The 21,344-nt window shown below is 41.0% G+C and overlaps 2 protein-coding genes across 5 annotated transcripts in view; one reads left to right on the plus strand and one right to left on the minus strand.

Moving 5' to 3' along the window:
• BRCA1 (BRCA1 DNA repair associated) overlaps window positions 1-1,088 on the minus strand; it is a 21,521-nt gene extending 20,433 nt beyond the window's left edge. Inside the window, exons 1-3 of the mRNA XM_057379529.1 lie at window positions 1,000-1,088; window positions 526-579; window positions 106-186 (exon numbers count right to left, since the gene is read on the minus strand). Of these exons, the coding sequence (XP_057235512.1) occupies window positions 106-186; window positions 526-579; window positions 1,000-1,079 (215 nt within the window). The 5' untranslated portion in view covers window positions 1,080-1,088. The remainder of the gene's footprint in view (window positions 1-105; window positions 187-525; window positions 580-999) is intronic.
• Window positions 1,089-2,384: 1,296 nt separating this feature from the next.
• Window positions 2,385-20,803, plus strand: NBR1 (NBR1 autophagy cargo receptor). 4 transcript variants are annotated; one of them, XM_057379509.1, is made up of 21 exons: window positions 2,385-2,548; window positions 4,730-4,792; window positions 6,081-6,099; window positions 6,477-6,499; window positions 7,322-7,519; window positions 8,014-8,088; window positions 8,684-8,901; window positions 9,883-10,047; window positions 10,523-10,729; window positions 11,385-11,544; window positions 12,051-12,338; window positions 12,765-12,914; window positions 13,362-13,437; window positions 13,753-13,863; window positions 14,637-14,828; window positions 14,950-15,084; window positions 15,682-16,042; window positions 16,323-16,420; window positions 16,934-17,018; window positions 17,730-17,835; window positions 18,551-20,803. In XM_057379509.1, exons 1-21 carry the CDS (start codon window positions 2,399-2,401, stop codon window positions 18,722-18,724), a joined length of 3,054 nt encoding a protein of 1,017 aa, XP_057235492.1. In that variant the 5' UTR covers window positions 2,385-2,398; the 3' UTR covers window positions 18,725-20,803. The 4 variants fall into 4 exon arrangements, with proteins under 4 accessions (XP_057235492.1, XP_057235494.1, XP_057235495.1 ...); XM_057379511.1 differs by having other exon boundaries at window positions 18,554-20,803; XM_057379512.1 differs by lacking the exon at window positions 13,753-13,863.
• The last annotated feature ends 541 nt before the right edge of the window (window positions 20,804-21,344 follow it).

Consider the following 21,344-nt stretch of genomic DNA (forward strand, 5'->3'; position numbering starts at 1 on the left):
TTTTCTTTGTAATTTCAGTCTCATGTTGATATATTTTAGGACTRTTGTTCTAACAATAGAGTTCAAACATTCATCCTCAGGCCCCCTTAGAGTTGCATTCCTCACCTCTTGGTAACTTCAGTCTTACACAGAGGACACTGTGCCACACCTTTTTTCTTTTTGCTGATAAGCTTGAACATGCAGAACCTATGAAAAAAGAACACTTGGGGTGGTAACAAGAGAAGGATATAATTTTCCTTAAATCTGGGTATGCACATTCACCACCATTCTTGTTCTGGTATTACACTGAGTTCATTGATCCACTCTGACACATTTGTGAAGCTGCAATTCTSTCCTCCACAGAGCTGACTTTTTCCCCTAAAGCAGCTACACATGAAGTTATCAATACATGCTATATGCACATCATTAGCACTGAAGAAGTATATATGGAAATTAAAACTAGTATTTATAGAATTAAAAATGCTAAGAAAAAAATTGTACACAGAAATTAAAAATTACATTGCACTTGCAAGTTTTCAAACCTACCTGCAGAATATGTGATCACATTTTGTTGAAACAGGYTCTTGTACCACATCCAAGCTACAAAAAGTAAAACAAAAACAAGAATACAGCAATTATAGACAATAGAGACCCAGACTTCAACCAGACCCTTTGCTATTTCAGCATTTGTTTGCACCAAAGAACTAAAGACCTCATCCACCTTGCAGAGACAAGGGACAAAAACCCACACTGCTTTACAAACAATAATCCAATCAAATACATTTTYCCCCCCTCACTGAATCAGAGGACTAACACATTCAGGTTCTAATATCAAAGCAAAATTTACCCTTTACATAAGAGCAAAATTTCAGTTTTCTTGAACTTTCTAATTTGAGCCTTCCAAAACAGCAACGTTTACTCTTAAGTCTTCTTACTTTCTTGTAAACCATAGAACTGACAAAGCATTTTCAAAAGATAAAAACGATTAATTAAAGATACTGATATTATTCCCTGGCATACCATATGGGGCACTCCAAGGTCTTCTGCATAGCTGAAAGCACATTTTGCACATGTCCAATAGTAATCACTGAGCAGTCCATCCTTCACATCCAAAAACACTACACAGAAAAAGCAAAAAATATTATCAGCTTTATATCTGCATTTTTGCATCCCATGACTTTGCACTRTTCTCTCATTGTGCTCTAACCTACAGAATGGTTTCAAATACTGAAATGGTACTGAAAAGAATGAGAAAGTAGTGTCTTTACAAACAGAYTCTGACTCAGGAGTGAGATAAGGCTGATATTAAGAAATAGAAAAAAACAATAAGAAGGATTTGCATAAGAATCCTACTGATTAGCTTACTCCAGTCTATATTAATAGATTATCTAAGCAGAGACACAGAAATGGATATTGAAAGGGGGCAAYAGATGATARAAAAGAAATTTCATCAAGCGTTTCGGGGAGCCTATAACTTTCAAATACCTTAACTAATGGGGAAAAAGAGAGAGAACTGCAACCGAAAAATTAAAATAAAAAAAAACCTGTATCCTCTATGAATTTGAGAGACCCCATGGGAAATGCCCATAACCTCTCCCTTCATTCACGAATAAAGTTACAAGACTCTTCTGTCTCCTTTTTAGACATAAACTGAAATGSTTGCTGCCATTTCGTGAGCAAGACTTTACAGCACAGAGGAGTTGTTACTCTGATTATTTACAGTTCAAACTTCTCGAGTGTCTTGTAGCCAAAGGAGCAAAAAGAAAGGGTTYAGAGCAGCGGCATTCAGGAGAAACRCAATGAGGGCACAGAGCACAAAAAGAGAGGTGGAAAAGCATACAGAGAAGACAGCAGACRTACTCGGATCCTGGGCGTACCTGCACGAGCCAGCACAGGTGAGACCCCACAGCAAAGGTCGCAAATCCTGAAAACAAAGAGAAACAACTTGAGCTTCCCGCAGCGGCAGTTCGGGCTGGCAGGAGCCCCGGCGGAGGCAGCGCGGTGCCGGTATCGGTATTAGTATCGGTATTGGTATCAGTATCGTTACCGGTGTGTCCGGGCCGGGCCCGGTCCCGCCGCCCGCCTCAGCGCCGCGTTTCGCGCCCTTTCCTCCCCGCCGCGCGCAGCCAATCAGCTGCCGCGGAGCCGGCACGCGCGCCTGCAGCGCCCTCTTACGGGCTCCTTCCTCCTCGGCGGGGGGGCGGGGCCGGAATGGGCGAATCTGATTGGCGCTGCCGCCGCCACGTGACCCACAGGCGCTGCGCAGGCGCCGGACGTGCGTGGCTGTGTTTATTGTTGTGGTTTCCGCGGCTCCTGGCTCCTCCTCCCAGCCAATCAAAGCGGCGGGCGGGATGATTGGCAGGCCGCTCAGCCAATAGGCTCGCGCAGAGCTGTCCGGGCCGGCCGCCCTCGGGCCGCCATGTTGTGCTGGTCGGGACGGCTGTCGCCGGCCCCGCGGGAGCGCGCCATGGAGCCGCGGGTCACCCTGCGCGTCACCTGCCGCGGCGACACCCGCAGCTTCGTCGTGTCCGACCCAGCGCTCACGACGTGGGCCGATGTGGAGGCCATGGTGAGCGCAGTTTGGCCGCGGGAGGCGGAGCGGGGCGTCCCCCCCGGAGGGTGAGGGGCCGCAGCCGTAGGGAGCCGGTGAGGTGAGGTGCGGGCCGTGACAGCAAATMTTCCAGGGCCTGGCATCTCCTCCCGAGCCTTCCAAAGCGGTGTCCCCCATTTCCTAGACTCCTGGAGCTGGTGGTTGATACGGCTGCGATCTCGGTTTTTCTTTAGTATGGTTTAATCCTGCTGGACGTTTAGAGTGACGTGAAAAGCCTGTTTTGGAAAAAGCCTCTTATGGATTCTTTTTTTTTTCTGTGTGAGCAGGTGGTCTTAGCTGTGTTTTTTGCCCGTTTCCACAGATATGGGCACTTGGTTTGGCACTGTATCTCTCTATAAAGTACATTCTATTCCTCTTATCTCCCCTTCTTTTACTTCTTGAAGTAGCTATGGTGAATAATACGTCTGTTGCCTTTCTGAAGATTTGTCTGTGCTCTCTGGGCTGCTAATACATTTTAGGTGTCTTGCTTCCTGGAGCTTTGTGTGTGCTAGTTTGGATATAATAGCGTCTGACTGGGTCAGGCATGCGTAGGCAGTTGCTTATGAAGGTCTCGTTAAGAGTCTGGTCTGTATAGTTAAGAGTTTGTTTGGATGTTTGTTTTAGGGGCTATTCAGTGAAAATTCCTGTATTGGCAGAGGGTGAAATCATGTAAGAATTCCCTTGGCTATGATGAAACTAATGGAATGATGGATGGTTATTATTGATTTTGTAGCTACTGTTATTTTTTTTTGCTTGCTTTCAAAGTCACGTCTGAAGAGATCTTGTCACTATTTTATTTTCTCTCCTTTAGCTCTTTTTCTAGCTAATATAGTCTGGTATAAATGCAGAAGGATTTTGCTTTATGAATTACTCAGGTTCAAAGTCTGAACTGGATCATCTTCACTTGTGTTTCAATCCTCTGAAAGAGCCGTCAGTTCAGTCTTAAAATACTTAGTGTCAAGTAGACCCTGCAGGAATGTCTGAGCTAGTCAGAATCCTGCTTGCATCAAAGCTGGAAGCAGATTACTGTGTAAGCATTGTGTTGCCCTTAATCTTAGGTAGTCTGAGAGCCGGGRTGTGTTTGTTCAAGGCGTGGTGTTCTATTACAGTGTTTCCCTAACCAAGGTTGTGCCACGGGGTTGCCTCTGCTGTGTGAATTAATGTTTCAAGGGAGTATCAGTAAAACTTGTGTCTTTCTTATGTTTTAATCTTTTATTAARCGTGTTTGATATTTGTAAGGGACAATGTGAGCTCTTGTTCTACTTTGAGATTAGGGGAACAGTSTGTGGTGCTGGACAATGTGAGTACAGACCACAGTTTTGCCTTGACAAGTTGGTTCTCAGAAASTTGGTTCTCTCACAAAATTCAGGATGTTTCTGGAAGAACCTGTCTGAGGCAGGTTCATTTTAAAATGTGTCCATGTGTGTGCTGTGTCCATGTGCTCTGGTGGTGCTGTGTAAGTCCCAGACTGTTTGCTGAAGCTGCTGGTGTTGTTGTGTTAGGCCTGGACTAGCAGGACTCGTGTCAATTCTTTCAGAGGGTTTCTTTTGGGAAACATACGGCTTTTGTAGGTACCTGGTACAAAAATGTACAGGAGCCTCCAAGACACAGCATATGGAAAAAACCACTTTGATTCTATGATTTCTTTGATGCTGCTCATTCTGCCTTACTAATGTAAAATGCAAAATAACTGCTCAGCTTTATTCTCCAAATTCTGATAGGCTGAAAAAACACTGATCACCTRTGTGAGCTGTCTTCAGGTGCTTTTTAATGTAGAAGGCAGAGTTTAGGGWTTGTTTGCCTTAACATTTGTGTTCTGCAGTGTTTACCACGACTGATTGGTTAATCCTGAGCTTGTCCTCATAGAATGGGAAGGGTATTATTGTTTATTTTGAAGTAAACATTAACCAGGAAAGGTGCAAGGTGAAAGAAACAAATCTGTTAGCTTCATTAGGGCAAGTTAATAACGGTTGGAGGTAAGGCACCAGGAAGAGTTCAGCTCTAAAGGAATGGACTTGTAAAAAAGTGTTTGCTTCAACTGAGAAACTGAAGGGAGGGGTGGARGGGTTATAATGTTATTCCTAATTAATAATCATTATTAACTRAGGAYATCTGTCATCCTGTCTCACTATGGTTTTGTGGGGTTTTTTTCCACTACAGGTTAAGGTTTCATTTGACCTGGACAACATTCAGATCAAATACATTGATGAAGATAATGATGAGGTAAAATACCTGCCACCCCACCCTCCCAATAGCTCAACCAGAAAATGACTGGTGGGAGCCTTTCTGCCTCATGATAATTTGTAGTGTGTCCTTCAGGAGTGTCTGTTATGCACATTGGGGTGGGGTAACGTTTGCCCCTTTAAATAGGAAAATAGCTGATAGTCTTGTGGTTTTACTCTTAATGCAGCAGACATATTTTAAAATACTTCTTTTAGGCCTTTCTTTTTCCCATCCCATTGAAACAGCCCCTGTTATCTGTGCTCTGTTATCTGTGCTCTGAGGGAGGATTGTTTCTGTTGAGGAACTTTTTGTTTTTTTTTTTTAAATGAGAATAGTTGTAACTGTTTTTGTTCACAGCTGTGCTAAAGCCCTGTCTCTTCAATCTAGACTCCTTCCTCTGGAAAATGTAGGTCCCCTGCCATTAGCATATGTTTGCTTCGATGATCTGGTGTACTCAAATCCTCTGCTTGCTTCATGCAATTGCAGTAATCTCCAAGCAGATTACTGACTCAGAAAACAAATTGGTTACTTCTAGTTGTCCTTGTTGARTAACTTCCTGTTTGGCACAGGTTCAACCTCTCATATTCTTTCTGTTTATCTAGAGTTTCAGAGGAGAATGTAACTCTCACACAGAACAGAGTGTTCCACTGCTTGGATTATAGCTCTGCTAAATGAGATGGGGGTCCTTGTTCTTATTTTTTTCCCATWAGGGAAAATGTCAAGATGCTTCTAACAATCTTTCAGGGGAGGATTATTCTCCCATTRTTTGCCATGATATGTCCCATTATTCTCCCATTATTATTTATATAATAATATATAGAAGCATCTGTGAAAGCTTTTTCTGGAATACTGAGCTGTCATTGTTCAGAACCCTGCGATGCTGTAGAGATTAAATAGCTTCTTGTATTAGTGACTTCTATGTGCAGAACTGATAAATGAGTACTTGTGGAAGAATGSCTTACAAAGCACTTAACTGATCTTTTGCTGGGCATTTAAAAAAACTGGGGCTAAGCTCTGGCCTTGTGTAGTGAGCCCAGGGGTACAGGCACTGGTTTTCTGAGGACAGCAGTGCAGAGCCTTGCTTCCTGTGCCAGCCCAATAACAAACACGGGCTGCTCCAAAGCAACACAACTTTGGGTAATGATTAAACATGGCAGCAATAACAAATAGCTAGGAGTAGTGTTTTAGAAATTGTGAATAAAAGTAAATTTATTATGAAATGTGTTCTTTTTAAGAGAATTGTGAAAATGTGTCYGTGGCTCTTGCTCACTGTTACTTYTCTTTGCAGGTTTCTGTGAACAGCAAAGGTGAGCTGCTGCTTTACTGAGGTGAAATCAAGAAAGAGATCCCAACTGCTGCTCATGATTTTTGGAGACTGAATTGAGAATGCTTGCTTTTTGATTTTTGTATTTTATATATGATTTGGTATCATATTCTTCCCAAGTGAAGGACTTCTTGATCCATAGGAACAAATTAGAAGTGRCTAAATTAATGGAATGTTGTGGCTGTTAGCTGTGAAAATGTGTGCTTGTTGCTGTATATACAATTTCTTGCACTATTTAAGAGAATTTACAGGAGGTAGGGGAGGCCCCTTGTCATGTAAGGRTTTCTAAGTATTGTGTGCTAAACTTACACCTGTTGTTTGGGATAGGGGATATTCACACTTCTTTCTATTTTTCTTTAGAGGAATATGAAGAAGCTCTGAAGGTAAATGTGTTCTTTGACTTTTCCCAATATATTTATCCTTCTCCAATTAAAATTGGTGCAGCTGAGAAAAAAAAAAAAAAAACCCAGCATTACCTGGCCCAGGATATCAGAATAGCCCAGTTTTCTAGCTTTGGACAGTAGCTTGAATGTATTACTATGTTTTTCTTCCATCCTAAGTAATCTCCATTTTTATAAATCAGTTTAATAGGCATTTATGGTCCAGAGCCCTTAGCAGCAGTGGGTTGGTTTAGAGACTGACTTTCTCAAACACTTCCAACAGTAATCCCATGTTTGGAAATACTAGGCTCTAGTGAATCTCTTCAAAAAATCTTGCCACACAGCCTCTGCTGCCAGAGTATATTATTAAAACTTACTAGAATCAATGCTTGGTTAATTTATAAGCAGTTAGACAAAATATGAATGGCATTCCTTTACATTTCTGCTTTACATTATTAATGCTTTCAGAACTTTTTGCTCATGGTTTGAATTTCAAATCTGATAATTTCAAAATAATCATAAATTCATAGACACTATTGTTTACTGGCTCATACGATCACTTTATTGTAGGCTGAAAAATTCTGGTAGGATATTTGCATAATTATCCTTTGGCTTTTAATGCTTTCTAATAAGCRTATCAGTAACCTTTAAGAAATAGARGGTCAGCTGWCTTTACCTTGCATCTCTCTCAGTTTTTGTGTCTCTTAGTCTTTCCCCATCCTTTCCATAAACTCTCTAATGTWGTGTAATACTGTATTTTTATGGGTTTTGTATGCTGATTGTAAGTGGAAAAGGTGKTGTATGTGTGTACTATTTATTTAATAGATTGCAGTGAAACAAGGAAATCAGCTTCAGATGAATGCCTATGAAAAAAACGCTTCTYGTGCTTTGCAACTCCATGAAAAAATCGTGACAGAAAAGCTGGTGCTTCTTAAAGATGAGAAGAAACCACTTTTGCACTACTCCATGCTAGCTCAGGGATTGGAGGAAGAATTAAAAAATGACAAGGAGCTGACCATTCAGGTAGGAAGCCGAGCTGTATTAAAACATTATAATTCTCTTTGTAGACTGATCAATCTGTTTGCCCATATATAAAAAGTGAATTCAGAAGTTGGTCTCTATTTTCAGTTACCTGTACCTGTTGAAGCTTCACTGTTTGAATGTCTTCAAGAGGATAATTTGAGGCTGTCTTTAGAAATACAGGTGCTTTCATGTTGATCATTCTTAAGTATCTTGATACACAGAGCAGTTGGTCTCCTGAGGCCCTCATTGCATTTTGATAACTTGTGGTTGGCTTGACTTCTGTGGCTTTGGTTTGTAGTCACACTCAAAGGCCAATGAGACAAATATTTCAGGAAAATGTCAGTAGCTACCTTGTGCTGCTTCTCTGCTCTTTTCTGAAGAACTTTAAATATTTTTCTATGAAGACACTTAAAAGCTATCTCAGCAGTTAACTTGCTGTTTTGAGATTTTTTTTTTAACTTTGCATACTTTTTGTTTTGTTTTCTTTCCTCCAGCAAAAGTTAAATGAGACCAGAACAGAAGGAACAAATGAAAATCCTCCAGAATGGTTTACCAGCTACTTGGAAACAGTAAGTGTATGGTCTKGCAAGTATTGGTATACTTAAAGAAATAGATAAGAAGTTGTGCATGGAAGAGATCTTTGTGATGCTTTACTCTAGACACTGAGGACACTTGCCATCATCACTTGTGACCAGGCTCTTAATGGGAACTTCAGGTATACCTATGTCTACTTTTAAGGTATCGCCCCGGTGTAGGGGATACCTTAAAAAAAAAAACAGATGAAGTTCATGCTTATGTTAAAAACATCCCTGGTGGGAAAATCAGAATTTAGTGATAGAGACTCCAGAAGGGTTTGGGAATTGTGTTAATGATTCTGGAGATGAGTTTCCTTCCCTTCATGTAAAGTTATGGAAGAAAAACAATATTGTAAGCACAARTATGTGATTTTGAACTTGCCTTCTTAATAGCTCTGGGCTGTATTTTCTAAAATAAAAGTCCTCTCTGAGGAATGTGGTATTTGTTTAATTTTGTGTAGAGTATGCTGGGGACAGGGGAAAGGATTCTGAAGTAGTCTATGATTTACAAATTGGGACACTTGTGACAATGTAACTCTGCAAATTTTCTAGGTGGGTTTCATCTATGACTGCTTTAATTTCTTTCCAGTTCAGGGAACAAGTGGTTAAGGAGACTGTTGAGAGGCTGGAGCAGAAGCTGTATGAGAAGCTTGTTCATCACAATCAGGCTGCAGATTTTTCTGAGAGCTCAATTACAGCAGCACCTCCACCTTCAGAGAGCCAGTCAGGGAACAGCAACCCCTGTGACTGGCTGATCTCCTGCTGCAACTGCCAGGCTCGGATTGTTGGGGTTCGCTACCAGTGCAGGTAGAACCTGATGGGAGCTGGGGAGTGGGGGGAACCTAAATCTAACATGTGATGGAGTCTGAGAAACTATCTTGGGGTCATAAACTTCTTGGTTTCTAACCCACAGCCTGCTGAACATTTCAGAATGACTACTGTGTGTCTCACCAACAGCTGATGTTCTCTCCTATGGTGACTAGACTWTATCTGCATAAAAGCAGGATTAATACTATTTTGAGAAAAGGCCATTCCTAAAGTAAAATAACTTTGTATTCTCAATGACTCTTTACCTTCTCTGCATATAACATGCAATAATTGTAATGGAAAATGACTGAGAATCACTAATCTATAATAGTTGTTAATTTGGTTCTGAAACTCAGTGAGACTAAGGCAGGTCATACTTTTTTTAATGATCACATTGTTGTCAGTTTAGTAATATGAAATAGGTTTTGATGAATGTCGTATGTAGGTGTTAAAAATGAGGGTTTTACTTGAATGAGGCAATTGCTGTAAAGGTCAGCATTTTGGGACTAGGCAGAAGCGGAGGATGAAATGCCAACAGACATTTCTTTGGATGTTTTTTTTCCCTGCTGGCAAGAGATGACAGTCTGGTTTTTATCAGCCCTGTTTCTGCAGGACCAATCTGCTTCGCATCCCTGAATATTGTTGACATAGCCTCTGTATTTTCATTAAGTATGGTGCTGTTTCTCGTGCTGGATTTTAATAAAAGGTTCTCTCCTTTGTAGCAACAATTTTAGTCACTTGATGCTAAAGGAAGCATCAGTTTTTTCAATGTGTGTTCAAAGAAGTGGGAGCTGTGTTGCRTTTTTGCCAAGAAGAAAGATAATCATCTAGGTATTCCACATGGCTCCAAGTACTGATCTATAAGTGAGACAACCAGCTGCTGTCACTTGGGAACTACTTATAGTGGTAGCATGGTACAGAGTTATATCTCTGCAGAAATTCTTTGCCTTTTGGTCACCTTCTGCCTTTTCTGCTTTGCAGCCTTTGTCCAGCCTACAATATCTGTGAAGAGTGTGARGCAGGAACGTAYGCACACGATCCTAACCACGTCTTGYTAAAGCTGCGCAGACCCATCCTCTGTGTTGCTGACAATTACAGCCTTGCAGAGCTCTCCCCACGCCTGCCTGCCACTCTGGAGCAAGTCAGGTAAATGGTGGCACTTACCCTGTCAATACCTGACAGGATTGTCCTGATAGCAAGTGGAAACACCTGTATTGGAGTTGAGGTTCAGCTTTGATTTTAGAGATAACAAGAAATGGAAATGGTACTCAACCTTTGTTGTAAGTAGCTAAAAAATAGCTACATGCTTACAAAGGGCCTMAGTCATAAATCTTACAGTGTTCTAAATAACAAAGTGGAAAAGGCAGATTTTTGTGTCACAGATGGGTAGTAAACTTTGAGACTTGCTCTTTCTTTGAGCACTCTGCCTTTTTTTTGTTCTTTCAGAGACCATTCAAAATAGTTTCACAAGCAGTTCTGAGGATGTTCTTTTAAAATCATTTAGTATCCAGTCTAGAAGCATGGGACATTTCCTGAAGAGTTCCTTTGAGACTAAGACCGTGTTGGCTAAAGATAAATTCTCATCAGTTTACTGTAATAAGGTGTCTTAATTGCTCTGCAGGCTCCAGAAACAGATGGACAAAAGATTTCTGAAGGCAGAGAAGCAAAGATTGCGAGCAGAAAAGAAACAGCGGAAAGCAGAGGTCCGAGAGCTCAAAAAGCAGCTAAAATTGCACAGGAAAATTCATCTGTGGAATTCTATCCATGTATTGGAAACGAATGGCTCACCTACTCTGAAATCTGAGAATCTCCAGCCTAATACCTTCCTGTAAGGCTTGTTGTTAACTGAGCATCTGGTAGTTGTGCTGACCTTTTGTTATGAGACCAAGTTAAAGGRACAGGAGGAAGGTTATGAAATATCTCATTTGAAGTATGATTTGTCAGTTGTAGAATTTTGTCTAAATGTGATTTGCAAGGTAGAATGTTTTTAATTGAGAGTAGGAGAAAGAAAAAAAAAAACTGATGGTTATTACCAGAAATTTAGTGATTTATATAGATTTAGGAGGAAGGGGAGTGCCTAGAATCGTATAAACACATGCATGTTCATACAGCATAAATGAACATTGCTGCCAGTTTTAAAACTGCATTGCTGCTAGTTTTAAAAGAGTCTGTATCTTCCTGCTTTATTAAGTGTGTCTGCGTAAAGTCAGTACATTCTATATATTTATGTTCAGAGCTATTTTTTCTTCATATTTTTATGTGCTCTCAAGCTGAGGTTCATTAGACAGACGCCTTTGCAGGCAGCTGCTTTGCATTTCCCATTCCCTTTGAATTTATGAATGTGCAGTGTAAAACTTGTACAGTTTGTTTCTTTAATTCATCCCTTCCATTCAGGGCATTTAAAAGCCAAATTAACATTAATTAACAGTTGAACCTCTTCAGTTTTGGTGCATTTTTTTTTTTTATTTCCTCTCCAATCCCAGGAGTCCTAATCAACCCTTCCAAGCAATTGTCCCAACAYTAAGTGCAGTATTTGTGGATGAGAATTTGCCTGATGGTACTCACTTGAAACCAGGAACAAAGTTTATCAAACACTGGCGAATGAAGAATACTGGCAATGTGGAATGGAGCTCTGACACAAAGGTATCTTGCCTTTGCTCTTACTTTTACAAACTAAAATAATTCTGGATGATAACATTTGTGTGTGAAGTCTCTGTTAGGACTTGTTTGAGATTTCCTTTGGCCTGTTGATTCATAGCTGGGAATGCTGGGGCATTTTAACTGTCTAGGTACTCTCTACAAGTGTAAACTATAGGAAGAAACCAATTAAGARTACCATCCCTRAACATGTTTCCCATTAATRACAYGTTCTCCGTGTTAYARTKGTRCAGTTTGACCCTGTTTACAATTGGTCTGTTGCTTTTCTGACCTCCAAACCCCTTTGTTCTGCAAGTGGCTGCATTTGTGTTGAAAGATAGGGGTATCTTTGTGTTGATAATGAYTAATGTGAGAATGAGTACAAGCAGCCTGTCTTCTCCATGCCTGCTATCTTCAAGGCTTTTCAGCAAAGGAACTCTGCTTCCTGCTGCCCACACTTTGTGGAGAAGCTTGTAAAGTTAACTTTTGGCTTTTTCTGTTGTTTATTTCAGTTGAAACTTATGTGGGGAAATCTGACCTTGGCATCTGCTGAGAAAAAAGATGTCTTAGTGCCATCCCTGCCATCTGGACAAGTAGGAACTGTTTCAGTTGAGTTTGTAGCTCCCAACATAGAAGGAACTTACACTTCTCACTGGAGGCTGTCACAYAGAGGGGAACAGTTTGGGCCAAGGATCTGGTGCAGTATTGTTGTGGATCCCTCTCCAGCTGCTGACTATGTAGAAAGTGATTGGAAGGATTCTGACTCCTGTCAGAAGAGTGGAGCTTCCAGAACCAAACAGGCAAGTCACTCATCTGGTATTTGGGGCACTTCTGAATTGCCTAGGAGAAGGAGCATTGTATGTTATTTGGCATAGTATTCCTAACTATCTGCTTGAGGGGATTCTTTTAGCTGTTAGCTTCTAAATTTTATTTTTARTAGTAAAGAAACACAACATATACAGCATTTTTAAGTTCTAATGTAGTTGTTCTTTTTGGCAGACATGAGATTAGTTAGCAGTCTGTTGCAGCTATTTGTCTAGTTCTTTGAACTGAAACACTGTAGGATTTCTCTTTTTAGGTCTTGTACTTTTGGCTCTGTAATGGGTTGATTTAAATATCTTTCAAATTACTTGTGTGTTTACATAAAATTCAAGCTTTACGTTTCATATGATGTTTATTTACTGTGCCTAAGGGGATTCTGGGACACTGTTTTTTTATTTTTGCAGGATGCTTCTTTAAAGACAGAAACAGGTGCTCAACTGGGTSAAATTGCAGAGCAGGCTGAAATACCTATGCCAGCTATTCCTTTAAAGGTCAAAAATCTGCCAAGTGAGAGAGAATTCTATATCCCATCTGTCGATCTCCTCACAGCACAGGTAAGGTGCTAAAATTCAGGAGGAGATAAAGCAAACCAGCTTGAGTTTGCTGTCTAGGTACATAGACATCTGTAAAAAGAAAAYTTCTGAGCTCTAAAATTGGCCACTATTTTCAGAAAGAGTAGATTGCATTTTATAGTTCAGAGCTGGTTTCTCGAACTGGTATCAGGGTTTATCATTATGTGGAAGGTATGTGCAGGACAGGTGAAGAATCTCAAAAATGAGTCAGCCCTGAGTCTTTGGCTCCTAACAAAGGAGTTCTTAGCTTTGTCTCTTGCTGCCCTGATTTGTGCACCAGATTCAGTCACATAAATACATTGTGGGAAGCTGCCCTCTGAACAGAGGAACAGAGTGGTGTTTGTACAGCAGTGGGATCTGTGCTGCCAAGTACCGATGTGATTCAGTTTCAGAGTTTGCTCATGGAAACTGTGGTGTTTCTTCCTGTAGGATTTGCTGTCCTTTGAGCTGTTGGACATTAATATTGTGCAGGAATTGGAGCGAGTGCCACACAATACTCCTGTTGGTAAGGCTCCCATATTCTGTGTGCTYTCTTGAGCACAGACAGCTATCCTTTGTATTTTTCAGTCTTGGYTCTTCACCTTCATATCCCAAAGATCATAACATTCCAGATGTTGAGGAATGCTGCCATTTTCTTTGCACAGCCAGTGGCAGTGTAATGCAAAGCTAGTTGTTTATTCCACCAGATTATCTTGCAAAATAACTGAGTTTCTTCAAAAGTCTTCAAAGAATGTCCCTTAAAAAGAATAACTTTTTTAAATGTTACCTCCTGGAGGCTCCTCCATTAGTGCCAATTATCTTTGCTCCCTGTGTTTTCCAGACATGACTCCATGCATGTCCCCTTTGCCACGTGACAGCCCCTTGCTGGAGAAACCTGGCTTAGGTCAGATAGAGGAGGAGAACGAGGGGAGTGGATTTAAACTAGTGTCTGGTAAGCAGTAGTCCTGAGGAGCTTGGGGGTGAAGGGAGGATATTGTCACTGCTGTGTAGTCAGCAAACCTGATGTCTGAAATAAATTCTAACTGCTGTCTTCCCCTTCTTTGCAAAAAAAACCCCAAAAAACAAACAAAAAAAAAAGTTGTTTGGCTCATAAACCTGTAGTCTGACACTACATTAGTGATTGTTGGAGCATAATATATGTAGATTTGGGAATGCAAGTTATAGAATCACAGCGTGGTTTGGGTTGGAAGGAACCTTAAAGGTTATCCAGTTCCATCCCCTGCCATAAGCAGGGACAGCTTCCACTGTCCCAGGTTGCTCCAAGCCCCACCCAACCTTCCAGGGATGGGGCAGCCACAGCTTCTCTGGCTGTGCCAGGGCCTCCCCACCCTCACAGGGAAGAATTTTTGCCTAATATCAAATCTAAATATACCCTCCTCCATCTTAAATTCATTCCCTGCTGTTCTGTTACTTCATACCCTTGTATAAAGTCCCTTCCAATGCTTTTGATTTGTCTGACCACTAGAATTGTTGAGAGAATCAACAATCTGCCTTTTATAAACTAGGTTATCTCAAAACACTCCAGGTGTGATCCCCATACTTCTCAATCACTTTCTCATTCAACTTGAGCTGAATTTAAAAATCTTTCAATTTTTAGAAAGAATTAACACACAGAGTCAATATTAGCTGTGGCTAGTCTAAAACAGTCTTATAGTTACATTTCCTTGTTGTGGTGGTAAAATCTGTTATGTTTCCCTTTCCAAGGAATGGCAGAAGCCTGCCTTTCTGTGGAYTCCTCCGTGGTGAAAGTGAAAGCTGAACACACATCGAACCAGGAAGAAGGAGAAGAAGATATGAGTGGGACTCAGTTYGTCTGTGAAACTGTAATTCGATCTCTCACTCTGGATGCTGCACCTGACCACAAGCCTCCACAAAARAACCCCAAAATCCTCCAGAGTAAGTCCTGTCATTAGCTGTCTTCTCTGGCTTGACTTGTTTGCAGTCASACATGAGACACAAATTGCTCAGCTCAGGTGGTTGATACAATTTAATTGTTTTTGCTGATTGGTTTTATTAGATTCTTTACAAACACTGCAAGACACTTTCAGTTGCAATATGATAAATGAAGAATCTCCTATGATAAACAGCAATTCCACTTCCAAAAAGGAAGCAAAGATTCATCAGTCAGAGCCAATGAGAGAAAATTCCTGTGGTAAGTAAAATGGGTTTGAGTGCAAAATAAAGCTGWAAAAAAATCATATGTAAAAAGATTTGATGCTGTTCTAGGAAATTGATCATTAAATGAACAGAATCATTACATTGTCCTAGTTTTAAGAATCATGACATGAGAAAATTGGTGTCAGTACTCTGAAGCAGCTGGTTTAACAGCTGCTTCTTAAAGAGGTGACATTGAGACCAAAAGGTTCCAGTTGGGTATTCAAATAGGTGCTCATATGTTACACATGACTGGTGCCTCCGTGTTTTATACATGTAGCTTGAAATGTTCCTGATCCATTTCTAATGTGTGTAATTTAGGAGCTGAAAATCCAGTTTATGTTATCTATATAGCTTATTCCTGTTTTCACTCTAAGCATTAATACCAGCAGCATATTTGCATAGGCTTAACATCAAGGTCTATTACACTTTCACACTCCACCCTCCCCACAACAGACAGGGCAAGTGACCCCATTAATAGTAGCTGATAAGGTTTACAGTTTTTCCTAAATACTTGTCTCTTACAACTAGGACAATGCTGTCTCTGCTGTTGCCCACACAAAATRGTTAATATTTCACTTTTTTTCCTACATAGGGGACCTTCCACTGTCTGATGAGAGCACAAACCCCTGTAGTGGTGCTGGCAAATGTGATGAAGAGGAAGATGATAAAGATGAWGTCCAGAGTCAATGCTCCTCTGCCTCATCAGAGGATTATATCATTATTCTCCCTGAGTGCTTTGACACCAGTCGGCCTTTAGGCGAGTCCATGTATAGTTCAGCCCTYTCTCAGCCTGGCTTAGAAAAGACAGGAGAACCTGAGACAGTAGCAGAGAACCCAGAAGGAGGAAGCCAGCCACAGACCCAGGGGGTCAGYGATATTTTGACAGCTCCACAAACACTGGCTGCAGTCCCATTAACCCCAGAGACCGTGGACACCTCACCCCAGACACAAAGGTATGCTTTGGGGACCAGAGCAAAATGCTGATGCTGCTATTGCTCAAGAGTCTGTAAGGTCTTGTACTTTCCAAAGAAGGATTTTTGTAACAGAAGCTTTATCACATACTGAAGTTAATGTTCTTAAATCGTGTAACATTTTCTAGAGCCTGTATTCACTGAGGTGAGTGCAACAGGAGAGAAGGGAACAAATTGAGTTTTTCTTCTTTCTGTTGATCTTGACTTATTTATGCATGTACAAGTAGAATAAAAGTAGTAATGTTTTTCCTTATGTTTTCAGGAATCTTACATCTGTTCAGAATCACATCTTCCAAGAACCAAACACACCAGCTTCAGAGAATCTCTCTTCTGCTCCTCTTAATCAAATTCAAAGAGAAGGTATTGACAGTGCTTAATGAAGGGTGCACACTATTGTTATCACCTCTGCCTTATGCCTAGTATTGAATTTGATATTGTTATTCTTGAGGAGAGCAGAAATCTACTAAGTAAAGATTTTAGTTTTTCTCTGGGTGTTGAACTTTTGCTATATCCATGTTTCAAATAAAGAAATAATTGGCTTTGTGGATCAGTTAAGAGCATCTGTTATTSGAAATGGTAAGAGGATACTCAAAAGTATTTACAGGCATCTGGAAAATTTCCTTGCTCTGGAATTAATGAGCTATGTATTTAAGCTGCTGTTTACAGTCCCTGAGACAGTTCCTCTCACGTTAAACACACACTGATGAATCAGTCATATGRTTCTGAAAATCTGGCTGCTTTCACTGCAGTGAGAATCCTGGTCTGTGTAACTAAACTGAACTTTTTTACTGAGAATCTTTTCTTCTGTTGATGTATGTGTTGCATTTCTCCATCTTTAACTGGATATTTTGATATTTTTCCTTCCTTTTCCAGAACCCAATGGTGAAGATAGTCATGGTCATGGGCCAGGACCTTCTGCATTTCTCACTAGTAAACAGAAGTTCTCAGAATACCCAAGGTAATAAAGCTGAAGCTGTGACTTCACAAACACTATTTTAGACTGAGAACTGCATAATTAGACACCTAGGAAAAAGCACTGGCTTACAGATTTCATGTAGTCATTATTTTGGAGAGAGGCCTCCCTTCTTAAGGGACACATGGTATGTTTTCATAAGATCTTGGTTTCTACTTGGACACACATTGAAAGGATGCAAAATTGGCAGGCCAGAATTAATGAAGAGCTCAAGTTGAATGCTTCTAAAATTCTGTGGGTTTTTCTTCTGGAAAATCTCAGGATTCTTAGAATGGGGATTTTACAAATTAGCTGTAAAGTTGTCTTGAAATACTGAGACTGGAGGAATAAGTCAAAACATTTAGCAGAATATTTAGTAATTTAAGTATTCATAGAAAACAAATGAAAGTTACCCTGCCCTGAATGGATGTGGGTCTGTGCACAGCTTTCATGTAGATATGTTCTCTTCTGGAGGACCATACTTAGCTCTTTACAAAAGGTCACTTCATGGAAAGAATGCACCCACAATTTAATAGAAGGTATCAAGAGAATAAGGAATGAGCTGCTTGTATAGCTCAGTTCCCAAACGCTGCTGATTCCTTTGGATCATAGGCTGTTCTCTCCAACAGTCCTTGCATCAACAGGCAGTGAATTCCATTTCACTGAAACAAACCCTTGACTTTACTGACCYTAAAGCAACACGTGGTCTCTTCACAGGTACCCTCAAGGAAGCAGCATTGCAGGAGAACTKGTGAAAGGAGCTTTGTCAGTTGCTGCTTCTGCCTACAAAGCATTATTTGCTGGGCCACCCATTGTTGAACAGGTAAATGTCCYTCCTGTGTGCTATGTGAGTTCCATWGAATGACAATCTTAAATTTATAGGTGTGTGTTTTATAAGTGGGTCAATATTCTATAGTGGACTTCATGTAAGAGTGAAATGTTAAGCCTGATGGCTTCCCTTTGAGGTAAGCTGCTCTTCAGACTGGGAAATCAATGTCATGGGGATGGAAAAAAGTAGTAGCTCACCTTTGTAAATAAGCAGTGAAAGGGAACATAAATGGCTTAATTGGGGCCAAAGAAGTCTCTGTGCCTCAGTTTGATTCTAGTATTGATGCTTAAAACAAGGCTCACCTGAAACAGAAGCCAGACAAAATTAAGAGAATAAAAGCAGACAAAAGAGATCTTCGCCTTTTATAAGTCCTGTCTTATGAATATACTGGGCCTCAGTTCTCCAGTGACACCTTCAGGTGATGGTGTCACCCACCCCAAGCTTGCTCCCCCCAATTCTCTGTTGTTTCCATATTGGGGCTCTGAGGCAGTGAAGTGTCCTTGGATTTCAGGCTCAGAGAGGAATTGTTTTGTCTGAAGATGGGAGAGCAGCAGCTTTAGTGCTGTGCACTGGAGAAGTACAAGAATACAGATACATGAAAATACAGAAACTAAAAATCCTAAGGCATCAGTATAATGCAGGGCCCCTAGTTCAAATGGCAAAAAGTAAATGACCTTTTTTAGCTTATCTCACTATCTTTTGTTTTCAGCAGCCYGCAGCCACAGAAGAGCAGACTGCCACTCTGCTGTCCAGCCTGTGTGAGATGGGATTCTGTGACAGGCAGTTAAACTTGAGGCTGCTGAAGAAACACAACAATAAYATGATTCAAGTGGTAACTGAATTGCTTCAGATCAGTAACAGTGACTGGTACAATAGGTGTTAAACCTGCCTGGTGGAGAGAAGAATAGTCTTCATTGAGTAAACTCTAATTAAACATTGCAACAGTAGCAGGCTGCTCCTCAGCTGCCCTGTTTGGAGGTGTGACTCAAAACTTTGGCTTTTCTTTGAGCGTTTGACCTTTTTTTTTTCTTTACCCTCATGGAAATATCAAACAACCCTTGTCATGGCATCTCTTGAAATGGATACCAGAATTTCAGTTGTTATTTGGACCTAATAGTTAAATGAGTAGTCTTTAAATGTCTTAATTTCAGATCAAATCCTTTTCCCAGGAAATCGTGTAGAACTAACCTTTGTATCTAGATAAGAACTTCCCATTTTATTGTGTATACTCGTTTTTTTAGGCAGCTGGAATTTTTTTGTTGGCTTAACTAGCTTTGGAGTAGGAGCCAGTGTAAAATGCTGCTGAAAAAGGTAGTTCTGCTTAATTTACAAGAGATGCCCAAAACGAGCAAGTTGTTTCTTCTGATGATTTAGTAATTGGTTCTGCAATGCGTGATAGTATTGTGACAGACTTAAACCTTAGAAATTATTCTAAGAAAAAGAAGTTACTCAAAGAAGAAARCCACCTTGAATCATCAAACGACTTTTGAAAAGTCTGAAAGTGTAACTGCAGTTAAACTGATGAATACCAGTGAAGTTGTTGCTTGTTGTAGCAGAATGAAGCAGGAGAATCACCACCAGCAATTGAACCAGCTCTCGTAATGATAGTGCAAATCAGATCTCTAACAGTAAAAGTATAACCTGCATAAAATATTTTGTTAAAAACGGAGTGTAAGGGTAGAAAAGGCCTTTCTAGGAATCTTTACAGGCTCTTTGTAAAAATATTAAAAGATAGTGCACTATCCTTTTTTCAGTAGAGTGCAAACGTTTTACTCTCTTAATACCATATAGAAAAGTTCAAGAATGTGTAGAAACTCAGACTTGAATTGGAGTACAAATTTTGGTAATGTTTAGGAATGGAAGGAGTGCTTGAAGCAGGGATCACATAACTTTACATTAGAGTTTGAAAAATGCATTAACTTAAGCACTTTCAWGTGTACAGTCTCCTCTGATGGTTCTAGCTGGTCCTGTGTTTCCATAGCCACACCTGTAGAATTCCTTTTTCTCCTAAGATTTTGCTTTAGATGCTCGTATTTAATTTGGAAATGTAAGAAGAATTCCCTTCTGAATACGCTGAGAGATTTGATTCTGAAGAATCACGAGAAATGAGCACCAGACACTGCTGTGCAGTGGGGTATCCACAGATAACTCCTCAGAGTTCAGTCCCTCAGCAGGTGACAGTGTTGGCTACGTTCTTACTTTCAAGTAAATGTTTTTCCTTGCTGCAGTAAAAGACCATTGATTCTAAAATATTTTGTATTATTCTGCTTCAAACTAGTGTTCTGTTTCGTCTCAAGATAGCTGAAGCAGTGTCAGTATTGTGACTGACCAGGTTATCAGTAGTAATTTTTTAAAAGACTTAGTACCCATAGAGATACCATTAAAATAGTTCAAAACAAAATGTATCATACCACTTCCGTTTTAAACCTATTTTTATAGATTGTGGAAGATATACTCTTAAATGTTTATTTTGAAATACAGTAGAAGTATTTTGCAGTGTTTCCCATCTCTCTGTACACCAGTACAACTGTGTGCTGTGGACCAGTTAAAGACCCTTCTGTAACTTTCTCCACCTTAACCTGGGCATGTTATTTCAAATATCTTTTGACTAATGCCAGCTCTAGAACAAGGAGGAGGGTGAAATGCAGAAGCTGATGACACTTKGAAGCATAGTGTGGTTATTTGCTTGGGTCTGTGAGGCCCAGCAGGACCCATGTTCGCTGTGTGTACCTTCGTACGTGGAATGTTAACGTGTTCTATAAATTACAAAACTGAAACATTAGAGGAGGAACACTTCATTGCAGATTGAAATGTCAAGTGTGAGATGCTGTTCTCTTTAGGTTACTTTTTACTAGCGTTTAGATGCTGTATGCTCAGGCTTAAGATAGATATATTTCTGTCGGCTTTGTATATTTTGTTAATGGATGCATGGTATAATTTATAATATATTCTATAGAGCACATGTGACCTCTGAATCTTATTTGGGGTGAGCACAGACGCCTGGGTCTGGGGTGGAAGGTGGGGTTGGGGTTGGGTGCGGCAGGAGCAGGAGGAATGTGCTGTGTCTACCGCTACAGCCGGGAGCACATGGCCTCGGCCACCTCGGCCAGGGTTCGGCTGTGCCCAGGGCGGGCAGGGGGGAACCAGGCGGGACCTGGGAGCCCGGGGGCAGCCGGGGACCGAACGGGGGCCTGAGAGCCCGGGGCCAGCCGGGGACCGAACGGGGCTGAGGCTTCTCCTACCGCAAGGCCCCGGGGTGCGCTGCCCACGCCGTTCTGCTCCGTGCTCTTTCTGCGGCCCCCGAACACAACACTCGGGRTACCCTCAGCTCATCGTCYTTTGCTGGAGAWGGAAGACAGGACCAGGCCGATCCGSCCAGGYTGGYAGCCCATTAAAAGCTTCCCTGCCCGGCAGGTCTCTCCGCTCTGTCCCGTCCCCGGCAGGTCCCGCTGCCCGTCCCCGGCCGGTCTCTCCGCTCTGTCCCGGTCTCTCCGCTCTGTCCC

This window comes from Malurus melanocephalus, unplaced genomic scaffold, assembly GCF_030028575.1.
Source record: "Malurus melanocephalus ecotype Western Australia unplaced genomic scaffold, MMel_1.1 scaffold_411, whole genome shotgun sequence".
NCBI classification, from domain to species: domain Eukaryota; kingdom Metazoa; phylum Chordata; class Aves; order Passeriformes; family Maluridae; genus Malurus; species Malurus melanocephalus.